We start from the raw sequence: 22,507 nt of genomic DNA, 5'->3' as shown, positions 1-22,507 counted from the left end.
AATGGCCTGAACCCGGGAGGCGGAGCTTGCAGTGAGTCGAGATTGCACCACTGCGCTCCAGCCTGGGCGACAGAGTGAGACTGCATCTCAAAATAAAATAAAATAAAATAAAATAAAATAAAATAAAATAAACCCATACTATTGAGGACCCCAAGAGCTTGTTTTAGTGAGTCATATTTATTGCTATTTACTATATTAGAACTTAATACTGAGAAAATTTTAAATGTTTTTATTTTTATTTATTTATTTTGAGACAGGGTCTCATCACTCTGTCACCCAGGCTGGAGTGCAGTGGCACAATCACGGCTCACTGCAGCCTCGACTTCCCAGGCTCCAGCGATCCTCCCAAGTAGCTGGGACCATAGGTGTGTGCCCCCACGCCCAGCCAATTTTTGTATTTTATGGGTCTCATCATGTTGCCCAGGCTGCTTTCCAACTCCTGAGCTCAAGCGATCCACCTGCTTCCGCCTTCCAAAGTGCTGGGATTACAGGTGTGAACCACTGCACCTGGCTGAGAAATTTGAAAACATTAAGTTATTTAAAAATAACAATAAGCTGGGAGTGGTGCGTGCCTGTCGTCCCAGCTACCCAGGAGGCTGAGGTGGGAGGACCGATTGAGCCTGGGAATTGGGGGCTTCAGTGTGCCATAAAGGAGTTCGTGAATAGCCACTGCATTCTAGCCTGGGCAACAAACATAGTGAGATCTCATGTCTTAAAATTTTTTAAAAAATCTAAATATCTAATGTGTTAATATAACTAACATATTATTATATTTATTTATTTGTTTATTTATTTATTTATTTATTTAGAGACAGAGTCTCGCTCTGTCGCCCAGGCTGGAGTGCAGTGGCCCCATCTTGACTCACTGTAAGCTCTGCCTCCTGGGTTCATGCCATTCTCCTGCCTCAGCCTCTCGAGTAGCTGGGACTACAGGCGCCGCCACCACACCCGGCCTATTTTTTTGTATTTTTAATAGAGATGGGATTTCACCATGTTAGCCAGGATGGTCTCGATCTCCTGACCTCGTGATCCGCCCGCCTTGGCCTCCCAAAGTGCTGGGATTACAGGCGTGAGCCACCACGCCCGGCCAACTAACATATTTTTATAAGAAAATAACTTTTCATAACAAAAAATGTACTAAGAATGGCATTGTTTCGTACCTTTGTAAATCTCTTTAAAGTCTGGTTTAAGAGATGGCAGCTGGGCTTCTCTTAAGTCAGAGTCGGCTTCTGCACTCAGTCTCTCCTGCCGCCTCTGGAAAACTTCACTGAACACTCGGGAAAGAATGAGAGTGAAAAAGCAAATGGCATCTTAACACATTTTTATGAAGATAGTTTTGTCCTCGATCAGATTACATGTTGAGAACGGCTGCCCTAAGCAAAAGTGATGGGTAGGGTTCCATTTTACACCGGCAGAAACTGGGGAAACTGAGGTCACACGATGGCTGGGTGGCTTGGGCCCGGATTCTACCCTGGATAGGCGGGCCCTCCGCGCCCAAGAGGAGTCCCTGTCCTCCTCAAGTCACTCTCTTTCTCCTGGGCAGGTGGAACCGCATCGTGGAGCTAGTGGAACAGCGCAAAGAGGAAATGAGCGCGGTGCTGCTAGTGGAGAACCACGTGCTGGAGGTGGCCGAGGTGCGCGCCCAGGTGCGTGAGAAGCGGCGAGCTGTGGAGAGCGCGCCCCGCGCCGGCGGCGCCCTGCAGTGGCGTCTTAGCGGCCTAGAGGCCGCTCTGCAGGCGCTGGAGCCACGCCAGGCGGCCCTTCTGGAGGAGGCAGCCCTGCTGGCAGCGCGCTTCCCGGCGCAGGCGGCGCGGCTGCACCAGGGCGCGGAGGAGCTGGGCGCTGAGTGGGGCGCGCTAGCCAGCGCGGCTCAGGCCTGCGGTGAGGCGGTGGCGGCAGCAGGGCGCCTGCAGCGCTTCCTACATGACCTCGACGCTTTCCTGGACTGGCTCGTGCGCGCCCAGGAAGCGGCGGGCGGCAGCGAGGGGCCCCTGCCCAACAGCCTAGAAGAAGCGGACGCGCTGCTGGGGCGCCACGCTGCGCTCAAGGAGGAGGTGGACCAGCGCGAGGAAGACTATGCTCGCATTGTGGCGGCCAGCGAGGCGCTGCTGGCCGCCGACGGCGCAGAGCTGGGCCCGGGCCTGGCATTAGACGAGTGGCTGCCACACCTCGAACTTGGCTGGCATAAATTGCTCGGCTTGTGGGAGGCGCGCAGGGAGGCACTGGTCCAGGCGCACATCTACCAGCTCTTCCTGCGGGATCTACGCCAGGCGCTCGTGGTGCTGCGTAACCAGGTGCCCACTCGGGGTGTACATTTCAGAGAGGGAGAGTCCGAGGCCGCGGGGGATTGCAGGGACAGGGGCATGCGGGGGTGGGGAGGAGGGTGTTTGCTGGAACCACTGGGTTCTGAGGTGGGTAGGAGTTGAGAGAATATCCGGAATGGATACGTGAGTTTGTGGATCATCCAGTGTGTGTGGAAGCGTGTATGTAACAGAATTTGAGGAGTATGATGAGTGGGGTAGGTTGGTGTCTTATTACAGGTGACAGTTTGTGGGCTATTCCAAGTAAGTAATGCATGTGGATATTTATTGGAGTGACTTCCTGGGTTTGTGGATTATCTGAAAGCAAGTAAGACTATGAGGTTGATTGATGGTTAAATGGGGTTCAAAGAAGATCTTGGTATGGATAACAAAGGATTAGGATTATGGAGGTAGGTAACAGGCTGAGGGGTTATTGGAGTCAGTCAGTGATTGTGGATTACATGGTGTGGATGCCTAAATTAGCACAATATCTTCATTTCTGGGGATGACAACTATGGATTCTCTGGAGAGAGTAACTGTGTGTGTGGCATGAGGAACCAAGTGCAGTGGTTATCTCGGGACAGCCAATCCAGTTTGGAGATCACTCTGGGATGGGAACCAAGTTTGAGAATTTTGGCAAGATAGAACAGCCAGTTTTCAGATTGTCCAAGAGTAGCTTCCAGTGTTTGGGGACCATCTTAGAAAGGGTGCCTGCCTACACTGGTTATCTAAGGGATGCTGACCCAGTTTGAGGATTATCTACAGCAGTGGTCCCCAATCTTTTTTTTTTTTTTTTTTTTTTTAAGATAGAGTCTCACTCTGTAGCTAGGCTGAAGGGCAGTGGCATGATCTCGGCTCACTGAAACCTCAGCCTCCTAGGTTCAAACGATTCTCTTGCCTCAGCCAAGTAGCTGGGACTACAGGCGCGAGCCACCATGCCCAGCTAATTTTTGTATTTTTGTAATTTTGCGTTTTTAGTAGAGATAGGGTTTCACCATGTTGGCGAGGATGGTCTCGGTATCTTGACCTCATGATCCACCTGCCTTGGCCTCCCAAAGTGTTGGGATTACAGACATGAGCCACTGCGCTCCCTAATCTTTTTGGTACCAAGGACCGGTTTCCTGGAAGACAATTTTTCCACAAACTGGTGCGGGAAGGAGGAATGTTTTCAGGATGATTTAAGCAAATTACATTTATTGTGTGCTTTATTTCTATTGTTATTACATTATAACATGTAATGAAATAATTATACAACTCACTGTAATGTAGAATCAGTGGGAGTCCTGAGCTTGTTTTCCTGCAACTAGGCGGTCCCATCTAGTGACATCTAGGGGTGATGGGAAGCAGCAATAGATCATCAGGCATTAGATTCTCATAAGGAGCATGCAACCTGGATCCCCTACATGTGCAGTTCACAATAGGGTTTGCCCTCGTATGAGAATGTAAAGCTGCTGCTGATCTGACAGGAGGCGGAGCTCAGACAGTAATGCTCACTTGCCCGCCCACCTCCTTCTATGCAGCCCAGTTTTTCCCGGGCCATGGACTAGTACCCCTCTGTGGCCCAAGGCTTGGGAAATTCTGATCTAGGGAGTAGGGGAGAAAGGACAGAGAGCCCCTGAATCATAAGATTACTAAATATGGAGCTGAAGTGAGTGGCCTTGAGAGACCCTTTCTGACCCACCCATTTAAAGAATAGAGACAGGGGCTGGGCGCAGTTGCTCACGCCTGTAATCCCAGCACTTTGGGAGGCCGAGGTGGGCGGATCACGAGGTCAGGAGATCGAGACCATCCTGGCTAACACGGTGACATCCCATCTCTACTAAAAATACAAAAAAAAAAAAAAAAAAAAATTAGCTGGGCATGGTGGCAGGTGCCTGTAGTCCCAGCTACTCGGGAGGCTGAGGTAGGAGAATGGCGTGAACCTGGGAGGCGGAGCTTGCAGTGAGCCAAGATCGCACCACTGCACCCTAGCCTGGGCGACAGAATGAGACTCAATCTCAAAAAAAAAAAAAAAAAATAGAGACGGGATCTGTCTATGCTGCCCAGGCTGGTCTCCAGCTCCTGGGCTCAAACCATCCCCCTGCTTTGGCCTCCCAAAGTGCTGGGATTACAGGTGTGAGCCACTGTGCCCGGCCCTGACCCACCCATTTTACCAGTTAGGAAACTAACCCCAGAGGGAAAAGAACCTCCTTGAGTTCACACAGTACCCAGTTTAGTTGTCTTCTTTTTTTGAGACATGACCTCACTCTGTCACCCAGGCCTGAGTGCAGTGGCACGATCACGGCTCACTGCAGCCTTGACCTATGGGGCTCAAGCAATCCTCCCACCTCAGCCCCCCAAGTAGCTGGGACTACAGGCACGTGCCACTATGCCTGGTTAATTTTTTGTATTTTTAGTAGAGATGGGGTTTCACCATGTTGCCCAGGCTGGTCTCGAACTCCTGAGGTCAAGTGATCCTCCCGCCTTGGCCTCCCAGAGTTCTGGGATTATAGACATAAGCCACCATGCCCAGGCTTCAGTCTTCATATTAACCAAATATTTACTGAGTGCCTCCCCTGTGCTGGGCACTATTTTGGAGCAGAGCACACCTCAGGCAACAAAATACAAAATCCTGCCCTCATGTGGTTGACATTCTAGTATGTGGGGGAGGAGAGAGTAAACAAGTCAATGCATTGCTAATATTGCCAGGTATATGCTATGAGAAATAATACAGGAGGGTTGGCCAGGTGCGGTGGCTCACGCCAGTAATCCAAGCACTTTGGGAGTCCAAGGCAGGCGGATCACCTGAGGTCAGGAGTTTGAGACCAGCCTGGCCAACATGGTGAAGGCCCGTCTCTGCCAAAAATACAAAAAATTAGCCAGGCTTGGTGGTATGCACCTGTAATCCCAGATACTTGGGAGACTGAGGGAGGAGAATCACTTGAACCCAGGAGGTGGAGGTTGCAGTGAACTGGGTTGCACCACTGCACTCCAGCCTGGGCAACAGAGTGAGTCTCCGTCGGCTCCCTCCCCCCACAAAAAGAAATAATACAGGAGGATAGTGGGATAGGGCTGGGGTGGGAGTTGATATTTTTGGCAGGGTGGTCAGAGACCTGAAGAAAGTGAAAGAGCCAGCCATGGGGGTATCTGGAGGGACAGACCGCCAGGCAGAGACACCAGCATGGACAACGGCCCCGAGGTGGGACCACAACTGCAATGTTCGATGCTTGCAAGGTTGCGGGGAGTGGTGACAAGCCAGGCTGGCAGCCTCTCCCAGGTCCTGGAATAGAATGAGGCTGACCTTTGCACCATGCTCCCTCCTCCCCAGGAGATGGCGCTGTCTGGTGCGGAGCTCCCGGGCACAGTGGAATCGGTGGAGGAGGCGTTGAAACAGCACCGGGATTTTCTCACCACCATGGAGCTGAACCAGCAAAAGATGCAGGTGGCCGTGCAGGCTGCGGAGGGCCTGCTGAGGCAGGGCAACATCTATGGGGAGCAGGCTCAGGAGGCTGTGACTCGGCTGCTGGAAAAGTAGGTCCCCCAGACCCGTCCACCCCAGGGAGGGGGCAGAAGATGGGGCCCAGCATAGGGGAGTGGTGTGGGAGGCCAGGGTCCCGCTCCTTTCATCACGATTTCTGCTTCTCTGTGGCCCTTTCCTATTTCTATTTAATTCCATGTTGTCTTAGATTTGATTTAAGTGGATTTTTTTTTGAGATGGGGTCTCACTCTGTTGTCCAGGCTGGAGTGTAGTGGCACGATCTCGGCTCACTGCAACCCTCACCTCCTGGGTTCAAGTGATTCTCCTGCCTCAGCCTCCACAGTAGCTGGGACTACAGGCATAAGCCACCACGCCCGGCTAATTTTTGTATTTTTAGTAGAGACACGGTTTCACCATGTTGGCCAGGCTGGTCTTGAACTCCTGACCTCAGGTAATCCACCTGCCTCGGCCTCCCAAAGTGCTGTGATTAGAGGCATGAGCCACTGCACCTGGCCTTAAGTGGATATATTGTGAAAAGGTAACCTGAGGCTGTCAACCCAAAATATACAGAAGGATATACAATGAAAGGTTTCTTCCTCAAGCTTGCCCTCAGTGTGCGATAGCTGGTCCTGTTGTTAAAATGTTAGGCTGGGTGCAGTGACTCATAGCTGTAATCCCAGCACTTTGGTAGGCTGAGACGGGAGGACTGCTTGAGCCCAAGAGTTCCAGACCAGCCTGGGCAACACAGTGAGACCCCGTCTCTAAAATTTTTTTTTAAAAAAAGATAGCTGGGTGTGGTGATGTGTGCCTGTAGTCCCAGCTACTCTTGAGGCTGAGATGGGAGGATTGCTTGAGTCTGGGAGATTGAGACAGCAATGAACTGTGATCACACCACTGCACTCCAGCCTGGAGGATAGAGCAAGACTCTGTCTCCACTCCAAAAAAAAAGGTTAACTTACTTCCCTAGATGCCCCATTATCCCTCCTGCTCTTCTGCAGCCTCCTTGGGAACTCCCAGAACTCCCCAGATCCAGCAGCTAGAGGCCAGGCACAGGTGCGCTCCAGCTTTCCAGATGGGACAGTGTCCCCTGCCAGGCTGGTTGTCAAATATTTGGTGTAAGCACCTCTGCCTGGCCCCAGCTACTCTCGGAAGCATGCAGAGTGAGTGTCTGTGTGTCTCTGTGTCTCTCTCATCTTTTTTTTGAGACGGAGTCTGGCTCTGTCACCCAGGCTGGAGTGCAGGGCGATCTTGGCTCACTGTAAGCTCACCCCTGGCTTACGCCATTCCTGCCTCAGCCTCCTGAGTAGCTGGGACCACAGGCGCCCGCCACTGCCTGCTAGTTTTGTATTTTTTAGTAGAGATGGGTTTCACCGTGTTCGCCAGGATGGTTCCCTGACCTCTAATCTTTTCGCATCCGCCTGCCTCGGCCTCCCTAAAGTGCTGGATTACAGGCTTGAGCCACCGCGCTCAGGCCTTCCTCTCATCTCTTGAACCTCGTTGTTCTCTGCTTGTCACCATCTGTCTCTTACCACCACTCTCTTGTCTGTCCTTGCACTAATCAAGCAAAGACATTTACTGAGCACCTGCTGTGTGCCAGGCACTATTGTAGGTAGGCCCTGAACAAAACAACACCACCACCTCCAGCCATCATGGGAATTCCCTTCTCGTCTTCCAGACCCAGTTCTGTCCATCATTAGAGCTGTTTCTGCTCCTCCTGGTGACCCTAAATTTCTCCGCTCAAGCTCTCTGGCTCTCTCTGGCATGATCCAGGCCAGAAAAGGACCCAATACCCTCCTTCTGTGTTCCCGTCTTCTGACAGAAAGCATCCCTGGTCACTTCACTGTGCCACCTCCAGCCCCAAGACCGTTACCCATTTTCTGTTTAGGGTTCAGACATCCTTTCCTTAGATTTATCTGGGACAAGGCTGCAAGTTTCTAAAAGAAACTTTTATGGAAATTCTGTTCTTGAGGATGCAAGCTCATCATTTAGTGGCCCCTTTTCCATCCAGGCCTGGATCCTTCCTTCCTTTGTCCCACTTTTTTTTTTTTTTTTGAGACAGGGATCTTACTCTGTTGCCCAGGCTGGAGTGCAGTGATGCAATCATAGCTCACTGCGGCCTGGAGCTCCTAGGCTCAACCAACTCTCCTGCCTCAGCCTCCTGAGTAGCTGGACTACAGATGTGAGCCACTGAGCCCGGCCTGTTCCACATTTCTTGAGCATCTGCTGCATGCCAGGCTCAGCAAAACGAGGAGGAGGAGCCCGGGGGATAGTTCATTCCATGATTCACTCATTCATTTCTTTTCAGTCATGCATTAATTGCTCCTTTCACCGTATTGTTTATTCACTCATTCTCCAGTCAATTAAACATGTACTGAGCCCGTGCTCGGTACGGAGTGGGGTGTAGTCACAGAGATGACCAGGACAGAATATGATTCCTGCTTCACAGAGCTCAAACGTTATCTGACAAGGATGGCCCAGAATACTCGGGGCTGGGATGGAGGAAGCCCAGGCAGAAAGGTCAGGGCCCAGATGGGAGACGTGCAGGGGCTATGGGAGAGGCAGCATTTGCCCTAGGCTTGTGGTGGGTGAGGTGTGAACACAGAGGTATTGAGACGGACTAATCACTGCACCTCCCCACCATCCCAGTCATTTATTTATCTGGGGGCACATTTCTCACCCTGTGGGAGGAGTGGGAGGGGTTTCTACATCCACAAGGGGGCAGAGCCATACAGAGCTGGGGACTGGGGCCCTGGGGGTCTTAGACCTGGCTTCCCCCTCAACCTGTGACATTCAGGGCAAGTCACTTAGAGCTTCGGCTTGCCTGGCCCCTCAGCTGGAACCTGTGTGTGAGGTGCTGTTCTTTTTTTTTTTTTTTTTTTTTTGAGATGGAGTCTCACTCTGTCACCCAGGCCGGAGTGTAGTGGGGCGATCTCGCCTCACTGCAACCTCTGCCTCCTGGGTTCAAGCAATTCTCCTGCTTCAGCCTCCTGAGTACTGGGATCACAGGCAAGAGCCACCATGTCCAGCTAATTTTTGTATGTTTAGTAGAGACAGGGTTTCACCATGTTGGCCAGGCTGGTCTCAAACTCCTGACTTCAAGTGATCCACCTGCCTGGGCCCCCCAAAGTGCTGGGATTACAGGCATAAGCCACTGTGCCCAGCCGCTAGTGCTGTTCTTTTCTGCATTTTGCATGTGAGGCTCAGAGAGGAAAACTGACTTGCCCAGAGTCATGGCCAGGAAGTGCCACAGCCTGGATTTGAACCCTGTTGCTTTCTTTTCTTTTTCTTTTTTTTAAAGACAGGGTCTTGCTTTGTTGCCCAGGCTGGAGTGCAGTGGTGCGATCACTGCTCACAGCAGCCTCCACCTCCTGGGCTCAAACAATCCTCCTGCCTCAGCCTCCTGAGTAGCTGGGACTACAAGCGTGTGCCACCTTGCTTGGCTAATTTTTAATTCTTTTTTTTTTTTTTTTTGTAGAGATGAGGTCTCCCTATATTGCCCAGGGTGGTCTCAAACTCCTGGGCTCAAGCAATCCTCCTACTTTGGCCTCCCAAAGTGCTTGGATTACAGGCGTGAGCTACCGTGCCCGGCCTACTCTGTTGTTCTTTTACCCTCATGGAGATTCAGGGTCTTCCTCATCCCTAGGACTGATGCTTGACAGTTTGGCTGCTGAAAGCCTAGAGGGATTGATTTCAGCTCAATTTCAGAGGCATTTTGTCTCTCCTGGCTCCTGAGCTAAGTTGGGCAGGAGGCAGTGAGTGCTTCACTTGCTTGTCTCAGGCCCTTCCTGTTCCTTCTCTCTGGTTCTGTCTCTGGAACTGTCTCCTATACACTTTGTCTCTTTGCCTCCATCTATCCATCTATTTCTGTATCTGTTTCCTGCTCCCTGTCTGTTTTTCTCTCCCTCCATCTGCACCTCTGTATCCCTCTGTCTTTTTTGCCTTTTCCACAGACACTGTACTTGTGTTTCTCCCACCTCTTTTTCTCTCTGCCACTGTGTTTCTTGCATTCATTCATTTAACAAAAATATATCGAGCGTGCACTGTGTGCCCAGCCCTTTTCCTAGGCATTGGGGATACATCTATGAACAAAACAGACAAAAATCCCTGCCCTCGTGGAAATGACATATCCTAGCATGGGAGACAGACAAGATAAATAAGTAACATATAGCATGTGTTAGATTGTGTTAAGTGCGAAGGACAAAATTAAAGAAGGAAAGAAAGCCAGAAAGTGTTGGGGAGTGGTCAGGAGGGACCTCGCGAAGAAGGTGATCTTTGAGTAGACATTGGGGGAAGGAGCATTCCTGACAGAGGGAACAGCCAGTGCCAAGGGCCCGAGGCTTGCTCAGGGCACAGTGAGAAGGCCAGTACAGTTATCACAGAGTGAGGGGGAAGAGTGCGAGGAGGATAAGAGTTTGGAAGGTGGGGGGGTGGGGCCTGGAAGGTCAGAAAGGCCTCTGAGATTGGCCAAGTGCAGGGGCTCACTCTCATCCCAGCACTTTGGAAGACCAAGGCGGGCGGATCACTTGAGGTCAGGAGTTCGAGACCAGCCTGGCCAACATGGCGAAATGCTGTCTCTACTAAAAATACAAAAATTAGCTAGGCCTGGTGGTGGGCACCTGTAACCCCAGCTACTTGGGAGGCTGAGGCAGGAGAATCGCCTGAACCTGGGAGGTGAGGTTGGAGTGAGCCGAGATCATGCACTCCAGCCTGGGCAACAGAGCGAGACTCCATCTCAAATAATAATAATAATAATAATAAAAGGACTCTAAGGACTCTCAGGGGGACCCTGGGAGGATAGTCTCATTCTCCCTTTCTCCCTGGGGGAGACAGACAGCAACAGGACAGGGATGCATGGGAGCCCATGTGGGATGCCCCAGCCCCATCCACCAGGCCTCTTGGGCACTTTGCCTTGCACTGTGGGCAGGAGGCCAGACTGCCCGCGGCCCCTGGTCCCAGCTGGCTCCAGGGTGGTGTGGCCTGGGTCCAGCCTGGTCAGTTCAGTCAGGCCAAGGGCCTGGCTCTGCCCCCAGGCATGCCCACTTCAGCTTCTCTGTGACTCTGCTGTCATCTCTCCCCACACTCTGCTCTCTTCCCTCTCTCCAACTCTGTGGCCCCCTGGTCTGTCTGTCATCTGTGGGGCTGTCTTTTCCTGGTGGCATTTGCCACTTCTCTGCCTGTGTCTCTCTGGGCTATCCCTGACCAGACTCCTTCTGTCACTTTCCCTCTCTCTGCCTCCTCTTTCCTCATCTACTGCTTCCTGAGTGTCTTTCTGGCTCTGCCTTACTCCATCTCTTTTCTCAGCTTTTCTTATTGTCTTTCTCTCTTTCTCTCTCTCTCTCTCTCTCTCTCTCTCTTTCTTTCTGGTGTCTCCTCTCACTTTCTCGTGTCTCCTCTCACTTTCTCGTTTTTTGTTTTGTTTTGTTTTTGTCCCTGGGTATGTCTGCCTTTAGTTCTCTGTTATCTTTCTCTCTGGACTTGCCTTTTTTTCTCTGCATCTGTATCTCTTTCTTTCTAAGTGCCTGTCTCTCCCTCTCCCTTTCTCTTCCTCTGTCTCTCTCTCTGCCCTTCTCCAGCCCTGTCCCTGGCTTTGCCCCACTAGTTCCTCTCTCTCTCTTACATGTTCTCCACGCCCTTCTTCCCCTACCCAGCCCAATGCCCTCACGATCCTACTGCCAGCGCCTCCCCGCTACCCCCCGGGACCTTTCCCCAGCCCTTATCTCCCCATCCCCAGGAACCAAGAAAACCAGTTACGGGCCCAGCAATGGATGCAAAAGCTACATGACCAACTTGAGCTGCAGCACTTCCTCCGAGACTGCCATGAGGTAGGAACTCCAGGTGTGCTGGGAACCGAGACATACCCTTTAGTTGGGAGGGAAGTGATCCTCCGCCGAGGTGGGGGTGGGGACGCCCCGTCTAAGTGGGTCGCGGAGCGATGGTCGCTCTAGGCCGCCAGGAGGCGCGCGGAGCCGGGTATCAGTGCGCATGCTCCGCAGGTCCCTGCCCGCCCACGCCGACTCCGGGGAAGGAAGGAGGGGCCCCGGGCGCCCCTGGCAACCGCGCGTGTCCGCGCCTACGGGTCCCGCAGGGACGCGCGCTGATCTCACCTTTCTCTCCTGAGATTTGTGAGAATCGCTGTACCCCAGGAGAGGGGCGGGGCGGGCGATGGGGATAGGGGTTGAGGGCCGTGGGGGGGCCAGCGGCCCTGCGCCCTCCTGCAGCCAGCGATGGCTCTGAACCAAGCCCTCGCCCCTTTAAATGTGTTCAGGAATTAAGTCCCTTCCCTAAGGGATGATCTGCACACATAAGGGACGATCTCCCCTAATCCGAGATGTCCAGGCCCCCTTCCTTATTAGTGACGGTTCAGGAGACCTGCTGTCTTCCCCTCCTTCCCCTGCATTCCATATAACGATTCTAGACTTTGGCCACATTAGAGATGGCCCAGTAAACATTTTCCTAAACCCTAAACAGAGATAGTCCTGGCCTCGAGCCCCTCCATCTGTGTGACTCAGGATCATCCCCTCCTCCATCATCACCCCGTATCTAAGTTTCTTCCAACCAAAGCTGGTTCAGGAACCAGGTCTAACCCCTAAACCCCTCAGCCTCAATTAGAGATGATTCAACCTCCCCGCTATGTTGAAAGCCCATGGGAGATTGTTCTCTCCGCATACGAAATAAACAAGGGCCTCCATACCCTTCCTCCCTCCCCCATAACTGGGGTAGGCCTGGACTTGAGCCATTGGAGGAATCCCCTGTTCCCCGTCGCCCCCACTGGAGATTGTAAGAGATGTTCCAGGTCGCCCTCCCATATGCCCTGTCCACATGTGGTGGCCAGGAGCCCGAGCTTCTTCCCACTAGAGATGGTTCAGAAGATGGTTCACCCAGCCCCTCCCCATAATCCCCACTCCCATAGTGAGGCAGTCCAAGCCCCAGGCGCCCCCTCCCGGCATTTGATTTGTTCCAGGAGCACCCCCCCATCCCTCATGAGATTGTTCTGGACCAGGTAGCAATCATCTGAGATGGCACAGAAGCCCCCCACCCGAAGCCTTGGGGAGAGTGGTGGTTCCTCCTGCACCCCCACCTGGGGCCCCGCAAAGAGGCGGGCAGGGAGGCAGGCAGGGGGCGCACGCGGACGGGCGCGCGGCCGCGGCGCGGGGGCGAGGGAAGGGGCGCGCGGCCGCCGGAGCCTCAGCCGTAGCCGCCGCTGCCGGTGCCGTCGCAGTGGAGGGGCGAGCGCCCGCCCGCCCGCCGCAGGGACGCCCCGCCAACGCCACTGCCGCTTCAGGTCTCGGGGGCGCCCATGGGAGGGGGTTGGCGCGCACCCCGCGGACACAGGCAGGGGAGGGGGCTCAGGCGCGTGCCCGCACGCCGTGGCCGCGGGAGGGAGGGGCGGGGCGGCGCGGGGGCGGGCCGGGCAGGCGCCCGGACCCCCGCCCTGGGGGAGGGGCAAGGATGCCGGGAGCTGTCCGCGGTGCTGGCGCGGGCGGGACTGAGGGGCCGGCCCCCAGGGGAGGGGAGCGAAGCGGGGGGACTTCTAAGACCACTTCTAGGGTAATCTGGATTTACCCTGAGGGTTCAGGGTGTCTCAGCCTCTCTAGGGGAGGGCTCTTCTCCGGGTAATGGGACATCTAAGATTTGCCCTGGGGTTGGGGGCTTCTCAGCCTTTTGGGGGGTTTCTTTCTTGTTTTGGGGGATCTGTATCAGCTTTGGATGATGGAGGTGAATCACTTTTGTGGGGCTTGGATGATGAGGGGTCTTGGATTTTCTTTGGGTATAGGGGGCTCTGACTTTGTGGGGCTTTTCCTGGGTTGTTGGATAGTCTGGTTTTGCCTTCCATGAAGAATGAATCACTTTTGAGGGGGCTTTACTTTGAGGATGGGGTACCATCTCTTTAAGGGCTCTGCTTTCACTGCGGGCTGTGGTTGCCATTGGACTCTTCCCTACGCATCGGGAACCTGTGAATTGAGTTGGGGGGTTCAACACTGGACTTGGTTCTAGTGTGTGTATGGAGTGTGATGCTGTTCTGGACCCCTGGGGAACACATGCTCAGGGAAAACGGGCTGGGGTTTGACCGGCTGGGGATCTGGGATTTGTCCTTGGCTATGACTGCGTTTGCCTCCCGGCCCCGCTGAGCTGGAGTCCGTTTTTTTTTTTTTTTTCCTTTTTGCAGGAGGGAGGAGGGAGGATCTTGTGACTGGAGTGGGGAGGAGAAAGGGGAGGAGCAAACTGTTTCAGGTGCTAGGTTTGGTCATGAGTGGGGAAGTTATGGCTTGGGGGATAAGTCTGGTTTTTTACTGGAGAGAGCTGGGGGAAGGCTCAGAAAGCAGCCTGTGATTGATCCTGCCCAGTGCCGTGAGAGGGGCCCACTCTTGGTGCTTGCGTTTTGCGTGACTGGTTTTGTTGGTGGGTGGGAGGACTAGAACTGGCTTTAGTTGTAGAATGGGGTGCTGGCTGGCCTGGGAGATTCGATCTGATCCACGATAGCGAGTCTGTGGCTAGATTTTGGGGCAGATTGGTTTGGAGAGCCAGAACACAGCTTTGTTTTTCACATTTGGCTGGGGTTGGCTTTGGTTGAGGGCTAGAACTGGTCATGGTTTGGGAATCTGTGGTCTTAGAGTCCCAGGGAAACAACTGGGGAGCCCTGTGGACTCATTAGGGGTGCTAGATCTCAATTGTGGAGGATGAATCTACTCCAGATTGGAGGGCTAGTTTAGAGACAGCTAAAGTTGGCTTTAATTGGGAGGTTGTTTAGGGGATTGATCTGGCCATACTGGAGGAACTGGGGCTAGATATGGGGGCTTCATTTGATACCCTTGGGAATGGGTTGAAGCTCTTCAGTTGGTCCTTATTGGGGGGGGTGACTAAGATTGAATGAAGGGTCTAAGTGTTGCTATGTGAGGGGTGGTCCTGAGGATGAATTGGGAGTTAGCTAAATTGGGTTAGAGAGCTTGTTTTGGGGGGATGATTTGTCTCCAAGTCTAAGGGGCTGACTGGTCCTGCCTTGGGGGCTTCTCTCAAGACAGAGGACAGGGGGGCAAAGGACTGGGCATTCTGGGGACCCTTCCATCCATCCTCTACCCAGGAAAGGGCTTGAGCTGCACCCATCCCCAACATAAAGGCCTCACTTGCAAAGGTTTTTTCATCTTCTCCTCTTCGTTCCACCTATACACCCTAGCAGCCCAGGTCCTGAACCTGGGACTTCCTGAAGGAAATGGGGGGCTGTGGCAGGTTGAGGGGACTGGCTGAGCCTTCCTACCCTGTTCTGCACAGCTGGATGGCTGGATCCATGAGAAGATGCTGATGGCGCGGGATGGCACGCGGGAGGACAGCCACAAGCTGCACAAGAGATGGCTCCGGCACCAGGCATTCATGGCCGAGCTGGCTCAGAATAAGGAGTGGCTGGAGAAGATTGAGAGGGTGAGGAAGCTGATGGCCCCTCTGCCTGTGCCAGGTGCAGGAGGCCTCCAGGGAGCCCACGTCTCACCTGCTGCACCCTCTGCTGCCATCCTGCTGGTCTCACACCTCTGGACTGACTCAAGTCAGCTCCAGATCTGCTCCTAGCTATGTGGCTTTGAGTGATTCATGTAATCTCTTTGAGCCTCAATTTGCTCATCTGTAAAATGGCCAGCATCTCTTCTGAATGGTGCCTGTATCCTCCTGTTTGTTAAATACTTCACTTTTTCATATAACCTCCTCTACCAGGTTCCTTCCATACCATTTGGGGCATTTAAGATGGAAGGTTGGGGAGATGGGCTGGGACAGCCCCTGGGAAGCCTAGGGTTAAAGTAAAATTTGGATTCTTACAGCCCTGGGTTCTAATTGTGTCTATGCCTGTTAACAGCTGTGGGGCCTTAGGTAATTGTGTTAACCTCTTGGAGCCTCAGTTTGCTCTTCTAAAATTAGAGAAATAATAAATATAACTACTTCCTGGGGCTCTGTGCACATAAAGTGCTTAACACAAGACCACCCACCTAAGAGCTGTAATTACTATGGTCTTGTTACTTTTAATACTTAATGTTACCTAAGTAGCTCTGGGCCACTAAGAACCTCGACTTCAGTCTTGGAGGGACTGAGGCAGATATTTGCTCCAAGCCTCAACCCTCAGAACTTCCCCCTACTCTGGCTGAACCCCTAGACCTGCAACCTTGGATATACACACTCTTCTGACTCACACAGAGGCACCCAGGTTGGCATTAAACCCTTCACTGGTCATTGATGTTTCATAAGTGGTGGCTTATGGTGAAGGCAGTCTTCTTGACTTTGAGTTTAATGGAAGTTCATTCTCTCCCTGCCTCTCTGGCTCCCTCTGTCTTTCTTTCCTCTCTATCCTTCTGTCCTTGTCTTTCTTACGGTCCTCTCCCCATGTTTCTGATTTTCTGTGCCTGTCTCTCTGTTGATCACTCTGTGACTGTTTGTCTGTTCCTGATTCCTTCCCATGTCTCTGTGTCCATCTGTCTGTTTCTCCATCTTTCTGTCTCCCTCCCCTCACCTATGTCTGTCTCTCTCTTCTTGTCTCACTTCCTTGGTTCCTTCCATTTCTGGGCCTATCTCTGCATCCACCCCTCATGTCTCTCTCTCCCTATGTGTCTCCAACTTCCTGCCTCTGATTCTCTTTTCACATCTTTCCCTGTGTCCTGTCACTCTCCCACACTTCTCTGATTCTCCCCACCATCTATCTTTCTTCTCCATCTCCTGCCATCCACCCACTTGGGGCAGGAGGGCCAGCAACTAATGCAGGAGAAGCCCGAATTGGCGGCCTCCGTGCGGAAGAAGCTGGGCGAGATCCGCCAGTGCTGGGCGGAGCTGGAGAGCACCACCCAGGCCAAGGCACGGCAGCTCTTTGAGGCCAGCAAAGCAGACCAGCTGGTGCAGAGCTTTGCTGAGCTGGACAAGAAGCTCCTTCACATGGAGAGCCAGCTGCAAGACGTGGACCCTGGAGGGGACCTGGCCACCGTCAACAGTCAGCTCAAGAAGCTGCAGGTATGGCCTTCCTGGCCCAGATGAGGGCTCCCTATGCCACATGGGGTCCAGGTCAGGATCCAGCCCCACTCAAGGTATTTCAAATGGAGGGGATTGAATACAGGGATTTATTTCAAACTTGTAGAAGAGCAGAAAGGGAATATTGAAGCAATCCAGCTGGTAATAACTGTTGGAAGCAGCCACCATCCGCTAAGGTATGGTGTACAAAGGGAAAAGGAAGGATCTAGAGCCACAAAGCAGTAGGTAAATGACTAGCATGCTAAAGGATTCACAGGACCCTGACACTCATTTCCTAGATGGAGAAACCAAAGCCCAGGAGTAGGGGAATGGCTTTGCATGGAATAACAATGACATTCATTTAGCATTCCTCTACCAGTCTCTGGGCCAAGCACTCACTGACTCCTCCCAGCAACTTCTGGAGATTGGTACTGTTATTATCCCGTTTTACCAATGGGGAAACTGAGGCACAGAAAGTAAGGCACCTGGCCCAAGGTGTCTCCTTTATGAAACAGGGCACTCTTAGAGAACAGACACGGCGTCTGCTTTGTATCTGCTCCCAGCTTGGCAGCTCCATGCTTGGTACACAGCAGTGCACGTGGAATGACCAGAGGTGAACGTAGTAGCCATTGCTTCTAACCTCCCAAGGAGTAATGGCTCTTGCCTTTGGTTTTCTTTTTTTGTTGCTGTTGTTGATGTTGTTGTTTGTTTTTTTTCTTTGAGATAGCGACTCACTCTGTTACCCAAGCGGGAGTGTAGTGGCTTGATCTCAGTTCATTGTAGCCTCAAACTCTTGGGCTCAAGTGATTCTCCCACCTCAGCCTTCCAAGTAGCTGAGATCACAAGTGCATACCACCACACCTGGATAATCTTTTTAAACTTTTTATAGAGACAGGGTCTCACCATATTGCCTAGGCTAGTCTCAAACTCTTGGGCTCAAGCAACTCTTCTGCCTCAGCCTTCCAAAGTACAGGTGTGAGCCATGGTATCTGGCCCACGTCGCTCCTGCTTTTACCTGTCAGGAACAATGCCTGACTGACTGATGGGAAACTGAGGTTCCAGGAGGTGAGAGGTGAACTTACTTGTCCAGAGTAGCAAATAGCAAAGCCTGGATTTCAATCCAGGGCCCTTGACTCTTCACTCCTTCTTTTTGATATACTTCCTGTGTAGTTATATAGTGCTTGGCATAGTGTATGGCAAAAAAAAAAAACTAGTAAGAAATGCATAATGACACTGATTAGTATTTATTCATTCATCTGGGTGGCAAATAATTATTAGGTACCTACTATGTGCCAGGCACTTCTGATAGCAGTGGGCAAAATGGGATGAAAAGTTGGCCGTCGGCCTGGCGCGTGGTCTGCCTGCGTAATCCCAGCACTTTGGGAGTGCCGAGGGGCGGGATCGAGGTCAGATCGAGACCATCTGGCTAACACGGGTGAAACCCCATCTCTACTAAAATACAAAACTAGCTGGCGCAGGTATGGCTTCATAGTCCCAGCTACTCGGGAGGCTGAGGCAGGAGAATGGCAAACCTGAGATCCGCCACTGCACTCCAGCCTTTGGCGATGACTCCGCCTCCAAAAGAAAAAGTTATTGTCTCTACGGTGATCCCATTCTGCTGAACAGGCAAAAAAGAACAAAAAGACAAACAGATCTGAATGTGATGGCCAGTGGAGGTCGTCTGTTCCTCCCCCTCCCTCCCCTTTTCCCCTTTCCTTCCTCTTCCTTCCTTTTTCCTTTTCCTTCCTTCCTTCCTTCCTTCCTTCCTTCCTTCCTCTCTCTCTTCGAGTCTCTTCTTCTTCTTTTATTGTCTTTGTTTTGTTTCCATCTTAGTTGAGCTGCGTAATCTCGCTCTACTGTAACCTTCTACTCTCCTCCCAGGTTCAAGCAATTCTCCTGACTCAGCTTCCTGAGTATCTGGGATTACAGGCATGTGCCACCATGCCCAGCTAATTTTTGTATTTTTAGTAGAGACGGGGTTTCACCATGTTGGCCAGGCTGGTCTCAAACACCTGACTGCAGGTGATTCACACGCCTTGGCCTCCCAAAGTGCTGGGATTACAGGCGTGAGTCACTGTGCCTGGCCAATGAGGTCACTACTTTATATAGAGTAGCAGTTCTCAAATGTCTGAGTCTCCAGGACCCCCTTACACTCTTAAACCTCACTGAGATCCTAAGAAAGCTTTGTATGTGTGGATTAGACTATTGACATTCACCGTATTAAAAATGAAAATTGAGGCCAGGCATAGTGGCGCATGCCTGTATCCCAGGACTTTGGGAGGCTGAGGCAGAAGGATTGCTTGAACCTAGGAGTTTGAGACTATCCTGGGCAGCAGAGCAAGAGCCTGTGTCTGTTTTATTTTATTTAGTTATTTGAGCCAGGATCTTGCTCTGTCAGCAAGCTGGAGTGCAGTGGTGTGATCACGGCTCACTGCAGCCTCAACCTCTGAGGCTCAAGTGATGTTCCTCCCTCAGTCCTGCAAGTAGCTGGGACTACGGACCCACACCACCATGCCTGACTGATTTTTTTTTAAGAGACAGAATCTCACTATGTTGCCCAGTCTTTATCTCTATTTATTAAACTAAAAAAAAAAAAAAAAATTAAAACAGAGTCTGGCTCTGTTGCCCAGGCTGGAGTGCAGTGGTATAATCTCAGCTTACTGCAACCTCCACCTCCTGGGTTGAAGCAATTCTCCTGCCTCAGTCTCTGGAGTAGCTGGGATTACAGGCCTGTGCCACCATACCTGCCTAATTTTTGTATTTTTAGTAGAGATGGGGTTTCACCATGTTGCCCAGGCTGGTCTCGAACTCCTGACCTCAGGTGATCTGCCTGCCTTGCCCTCCCAAAGTGCTGGGTTTACAGGCGTGAGCCATGGCACCCAGCCTGTAGTTCTCTTTCATGTCTAGAATAGAAGAGAGCTGGCTTCTCCCATTCGTGTCTGTATTCAATCCATTTCAGTAGCACAGGTCATTAGGTCTCTGAAAAATGCTGCTGCATGCTGGGGAGAGAATGAGAATGGTGAAGGCAAATAACATCTTAGTATTTTTATAAAAATAGTTGTAACCTTGGAGATGCCTTGAAAAGATCTCAGGGATCCCCAGGGGTTCCTTGGCCACAGTTTGAGAACTGCTGATGTACATAATGTGCTGGGCACTGTTAACTCCTCTCTCTTCCCCAACAGCCCCATGAGGGAGGTCCTGTTATTATCCCCACCCAGGAGAAAACCACAGCACAGAAAGGATCCGTGGCTCACAGAGGTCACATGGCTACCAAGTGGCTATTCAATACCACCTTTAGTCCCTCCCTGAGCCTCTATCCGCCCTCTTAAATAGGACTCTATCATCAGTGCAGGTCTCCCAGGGTCAGGTGGGGTTGTACACAGAAAGGAGCCATTTAGCACAGTGCCCAGGATGTGGTCAGCCTGCAAGAAAGGGGCATCTGACTGTTAGGGTCCCAGCCAGAAACACAAGGCAGGCTCACCTGCAGAAAACTTGAGTTTCTTGACAAAGATGTGAGTGGAGAATGGGGAAGCTGCAGGAAGGGCTGTGGGACTCATGGAGGGGAGCCTTTGCTCCCCCCTAGCCAGAGAAGGCAGGGAAGAAGTTATTGGAACTTGGAAGGGGAGAGTCTCGAGACAGGAGCTGGGACTCTTAGTCAAGAACGGCAGCCATGGCCAGGCGCGGTGGCTCACACCTGTAATCCCAGCACTTTCGGAGGCCAAGGCGGGTGGCTCACTTGAGGTCAGGAATTCAAGACCAACCTGGGCAACATGGCAAAACCCCGTCTCCACTAAAAATACAAAAATTAGCCGAGCGTGGTGGCAACATGCCTGTAATCCCAGCTACTCGGGAGGCTGGGGCATGAGAATCGCTTGAACTTGGGAGGCGGAGGTTGCATTGAGGCAAGATTGCACCACCGCACTCCAGCCTGGGTGACAGAGTAAGACTCTGTCTCAAAAAAAAAAAAAAAAAAAAAGAACGGCAGCCAGACCATGGCACCATAGAAGGGAAGAGCCAGGGAGATAATACCCCAGACTCACTTTCCTCTGGGCTTCCCTGTGTCAACCAGGGCTGGCTTTGTGGGTGTTTGCCCATGCAGTGGCACAGGGCTCCATGCTTGCTTGGTTTAATGCCCTACTATTGATGTCTTGAATTTTTTTTTGTTTTGGAGACAGTTTCTCCCTCTGTCGCCTAGGCTGAAGTGCAATGGCGTGATCATGGCTCACTACAGCCTTGAACTCCTGGGCTCAAGTGAACCTCTCACCTCAGCCTCCTGAGTAGCTGGGACTACAGGCGCGTGCCACCATGCCCAGAAAATTTTTGTATTATTTTGTAGAGACGGGGGCCTCACTGTGTTGCCCAGGCTGGTCTCAAACTCCTGGCCTCAAGTTATCCTCCTACCTTAGTCTCCCAAAGTGCTGGGATTACAGGGGTGAGGCACTGCCCCTGGACAAAATTCTTAATAAATATTTGAACAAGGGACCTTGTGTTTTCCATTTTGCACTGAAAATTACAAGCCATTTTTGAGTCCAACCCACATGGGAGCCAGAGGACAGGAGGGCTGGTCCATGCAGGTCAGTCCTGCACAGGGCAGGGTGAAGAAGCTTGGACTATGGGTCTCAAGCTCCCAGGCTGAAGCAAGCTGCCCACCTCGGCCTCCCAAAGTGCTGGGATTACAGGCATAAGCCACCGCCCCAGTCTATTGCTAGGGTTCATAATTATCTTGCAGTGATTACTAATTCTTCTCCAGCAGTGTATTGCAGTGGCTGAAGGCACAGACTCAGGACTCCAGCAGGTCTGGTTCTGAGTCACAGCTCCCCCACCTGCTGCCTATGTCTCTCCCTCTGAGCCTCGGATGCCTTCTCCTTGCAATGGGAAGGACCTCAATGTTTACCTCCTGGTGGATAGCGGAAGTGTGGGAAGCAGCACAGTGAAGGGCATGGGCGGTGGAGCTGGGCTGCCTGGGTCAAGCCTTGGCTGTGTGCCTTATCACCTGGGTAGCTCAAGGAGGTTACTTTTCTCTCTGTGCTTCAGTTTCTTTTTCTTTTTTTAAGAGGGAGTCTCACACTGTTGCCCAGACTGGAGTGCAGTGGCATGATCTCGGCTCACTGCAACCTCCGCCTCCTGGGTTCAAGTGATTCTCTTGCCTCAGCCTCCTGAGTAGCTGGGATTACAGGCACCTGCCACCAAGCCTGGCTAATTTTTGTATTTTTAGTAGAGATGGGGTTTCACCATGTTGGCCAGGCTGGTCTCGAACTCCTGACGTCAAGGGATCCACCCACCTCGGCCTCCCAAAGTGCTGGGATTACAGGGGTGAGCCACCGCGCCCGGCTGTGCCTCATTTTCTTCTTCAGTAAAATGGGCATAATAATATTTCTGACCTCATAAGGACATTGTGAAGGTGAAAAGACATAATGCATTAAGTGGTTTCAGAACTGCTGACCCAACAAATCTAAGATTCAGTATTTATTCACAGGTCTTTAATTTCTTCTTCTTTTTTTTTTTTAGACCAAGTTTTGCTCTTGTTGCCCAGGCTGGAGTGCACAATCTTGGCTCACTGCAACCCTCCGCCTCCTGGGTTCAAGCGATTCTCCTGCCTTAGCCTCCTGAGTAGCTGGGATTACAGGCACCCGCCACCATGCCTGGCTAATTTTTGTATTTTTAGTAGAGATGGGGTTTCGCCATGTTGGCCACGCTGGTCCCGAACTCCTGACCTCAAGTGATCCACCCGCCTCAGCCTCCCAAAGTACTGGGATAATAGGCGTGAACCACCATG

At 52.0% G+C, this 22,507-nt stretch overlaps 1 protein-coding gene across 7 annotated transcripts in view; it reads left to right on the top strand.

Annotated features, from left to right (window-relative positions):
• SPTBN4 (spectrin beta, non-erythrocytic 4) overlaps positions 1-22,507 on the top strand; it is a 118,942-nt gene that overhangs the window by 59,777 nt on the left and 36,658 nt on the right. For 6 of the 7 annotated variants that reach the window (XM_021931115.2, XM_021931114.2, XM_031659449.1 and 3 more), the window contains 5 exons: positions 1,544-2,294; positions 5,608-5,810; positions 11,489-11,579; positions 15,025-15,171; positions 16,471-16,734. In XM_021931115.2, the coding sequence (XP_021786807.1) occupies positions 1,544-2,294; positions 5,608-5,810; positions 11,489-11,579; positions 15,025-15,171; positions 16,471-16,734 (1,456 nt within the window). Of the gene's footprint in view, positions 1-1,543; positions 2,295-5,607; positions 5,811-11,488; positions 11,580-12,932; positions 13,040-15,024; positions 15,172-16,470; positions 16,735-22,507 lie in introns of those variants that run through there. The other variant, XM_021931118.2, reaches the window with a different exon arrangement.

The sequence above is a fragment of the Papio anubis genome, chromosome 20 (genome assembly GCF_008728515.1).
Source record: "Papio anubis isolate 15944 chromosome 20, Panubis1.0, whole genome shotgun sequence".
NCBI lineage: Eukaryota > Metazoa > Chordata > Mammalia > Primates > Cercopithecidae > Papio > Papio anubis.
The sequence above is the reverse complement of the archived record's forward strand: the minus strand, read 5'-3'. Positions and strand labels throughout refer to the sequence as shown.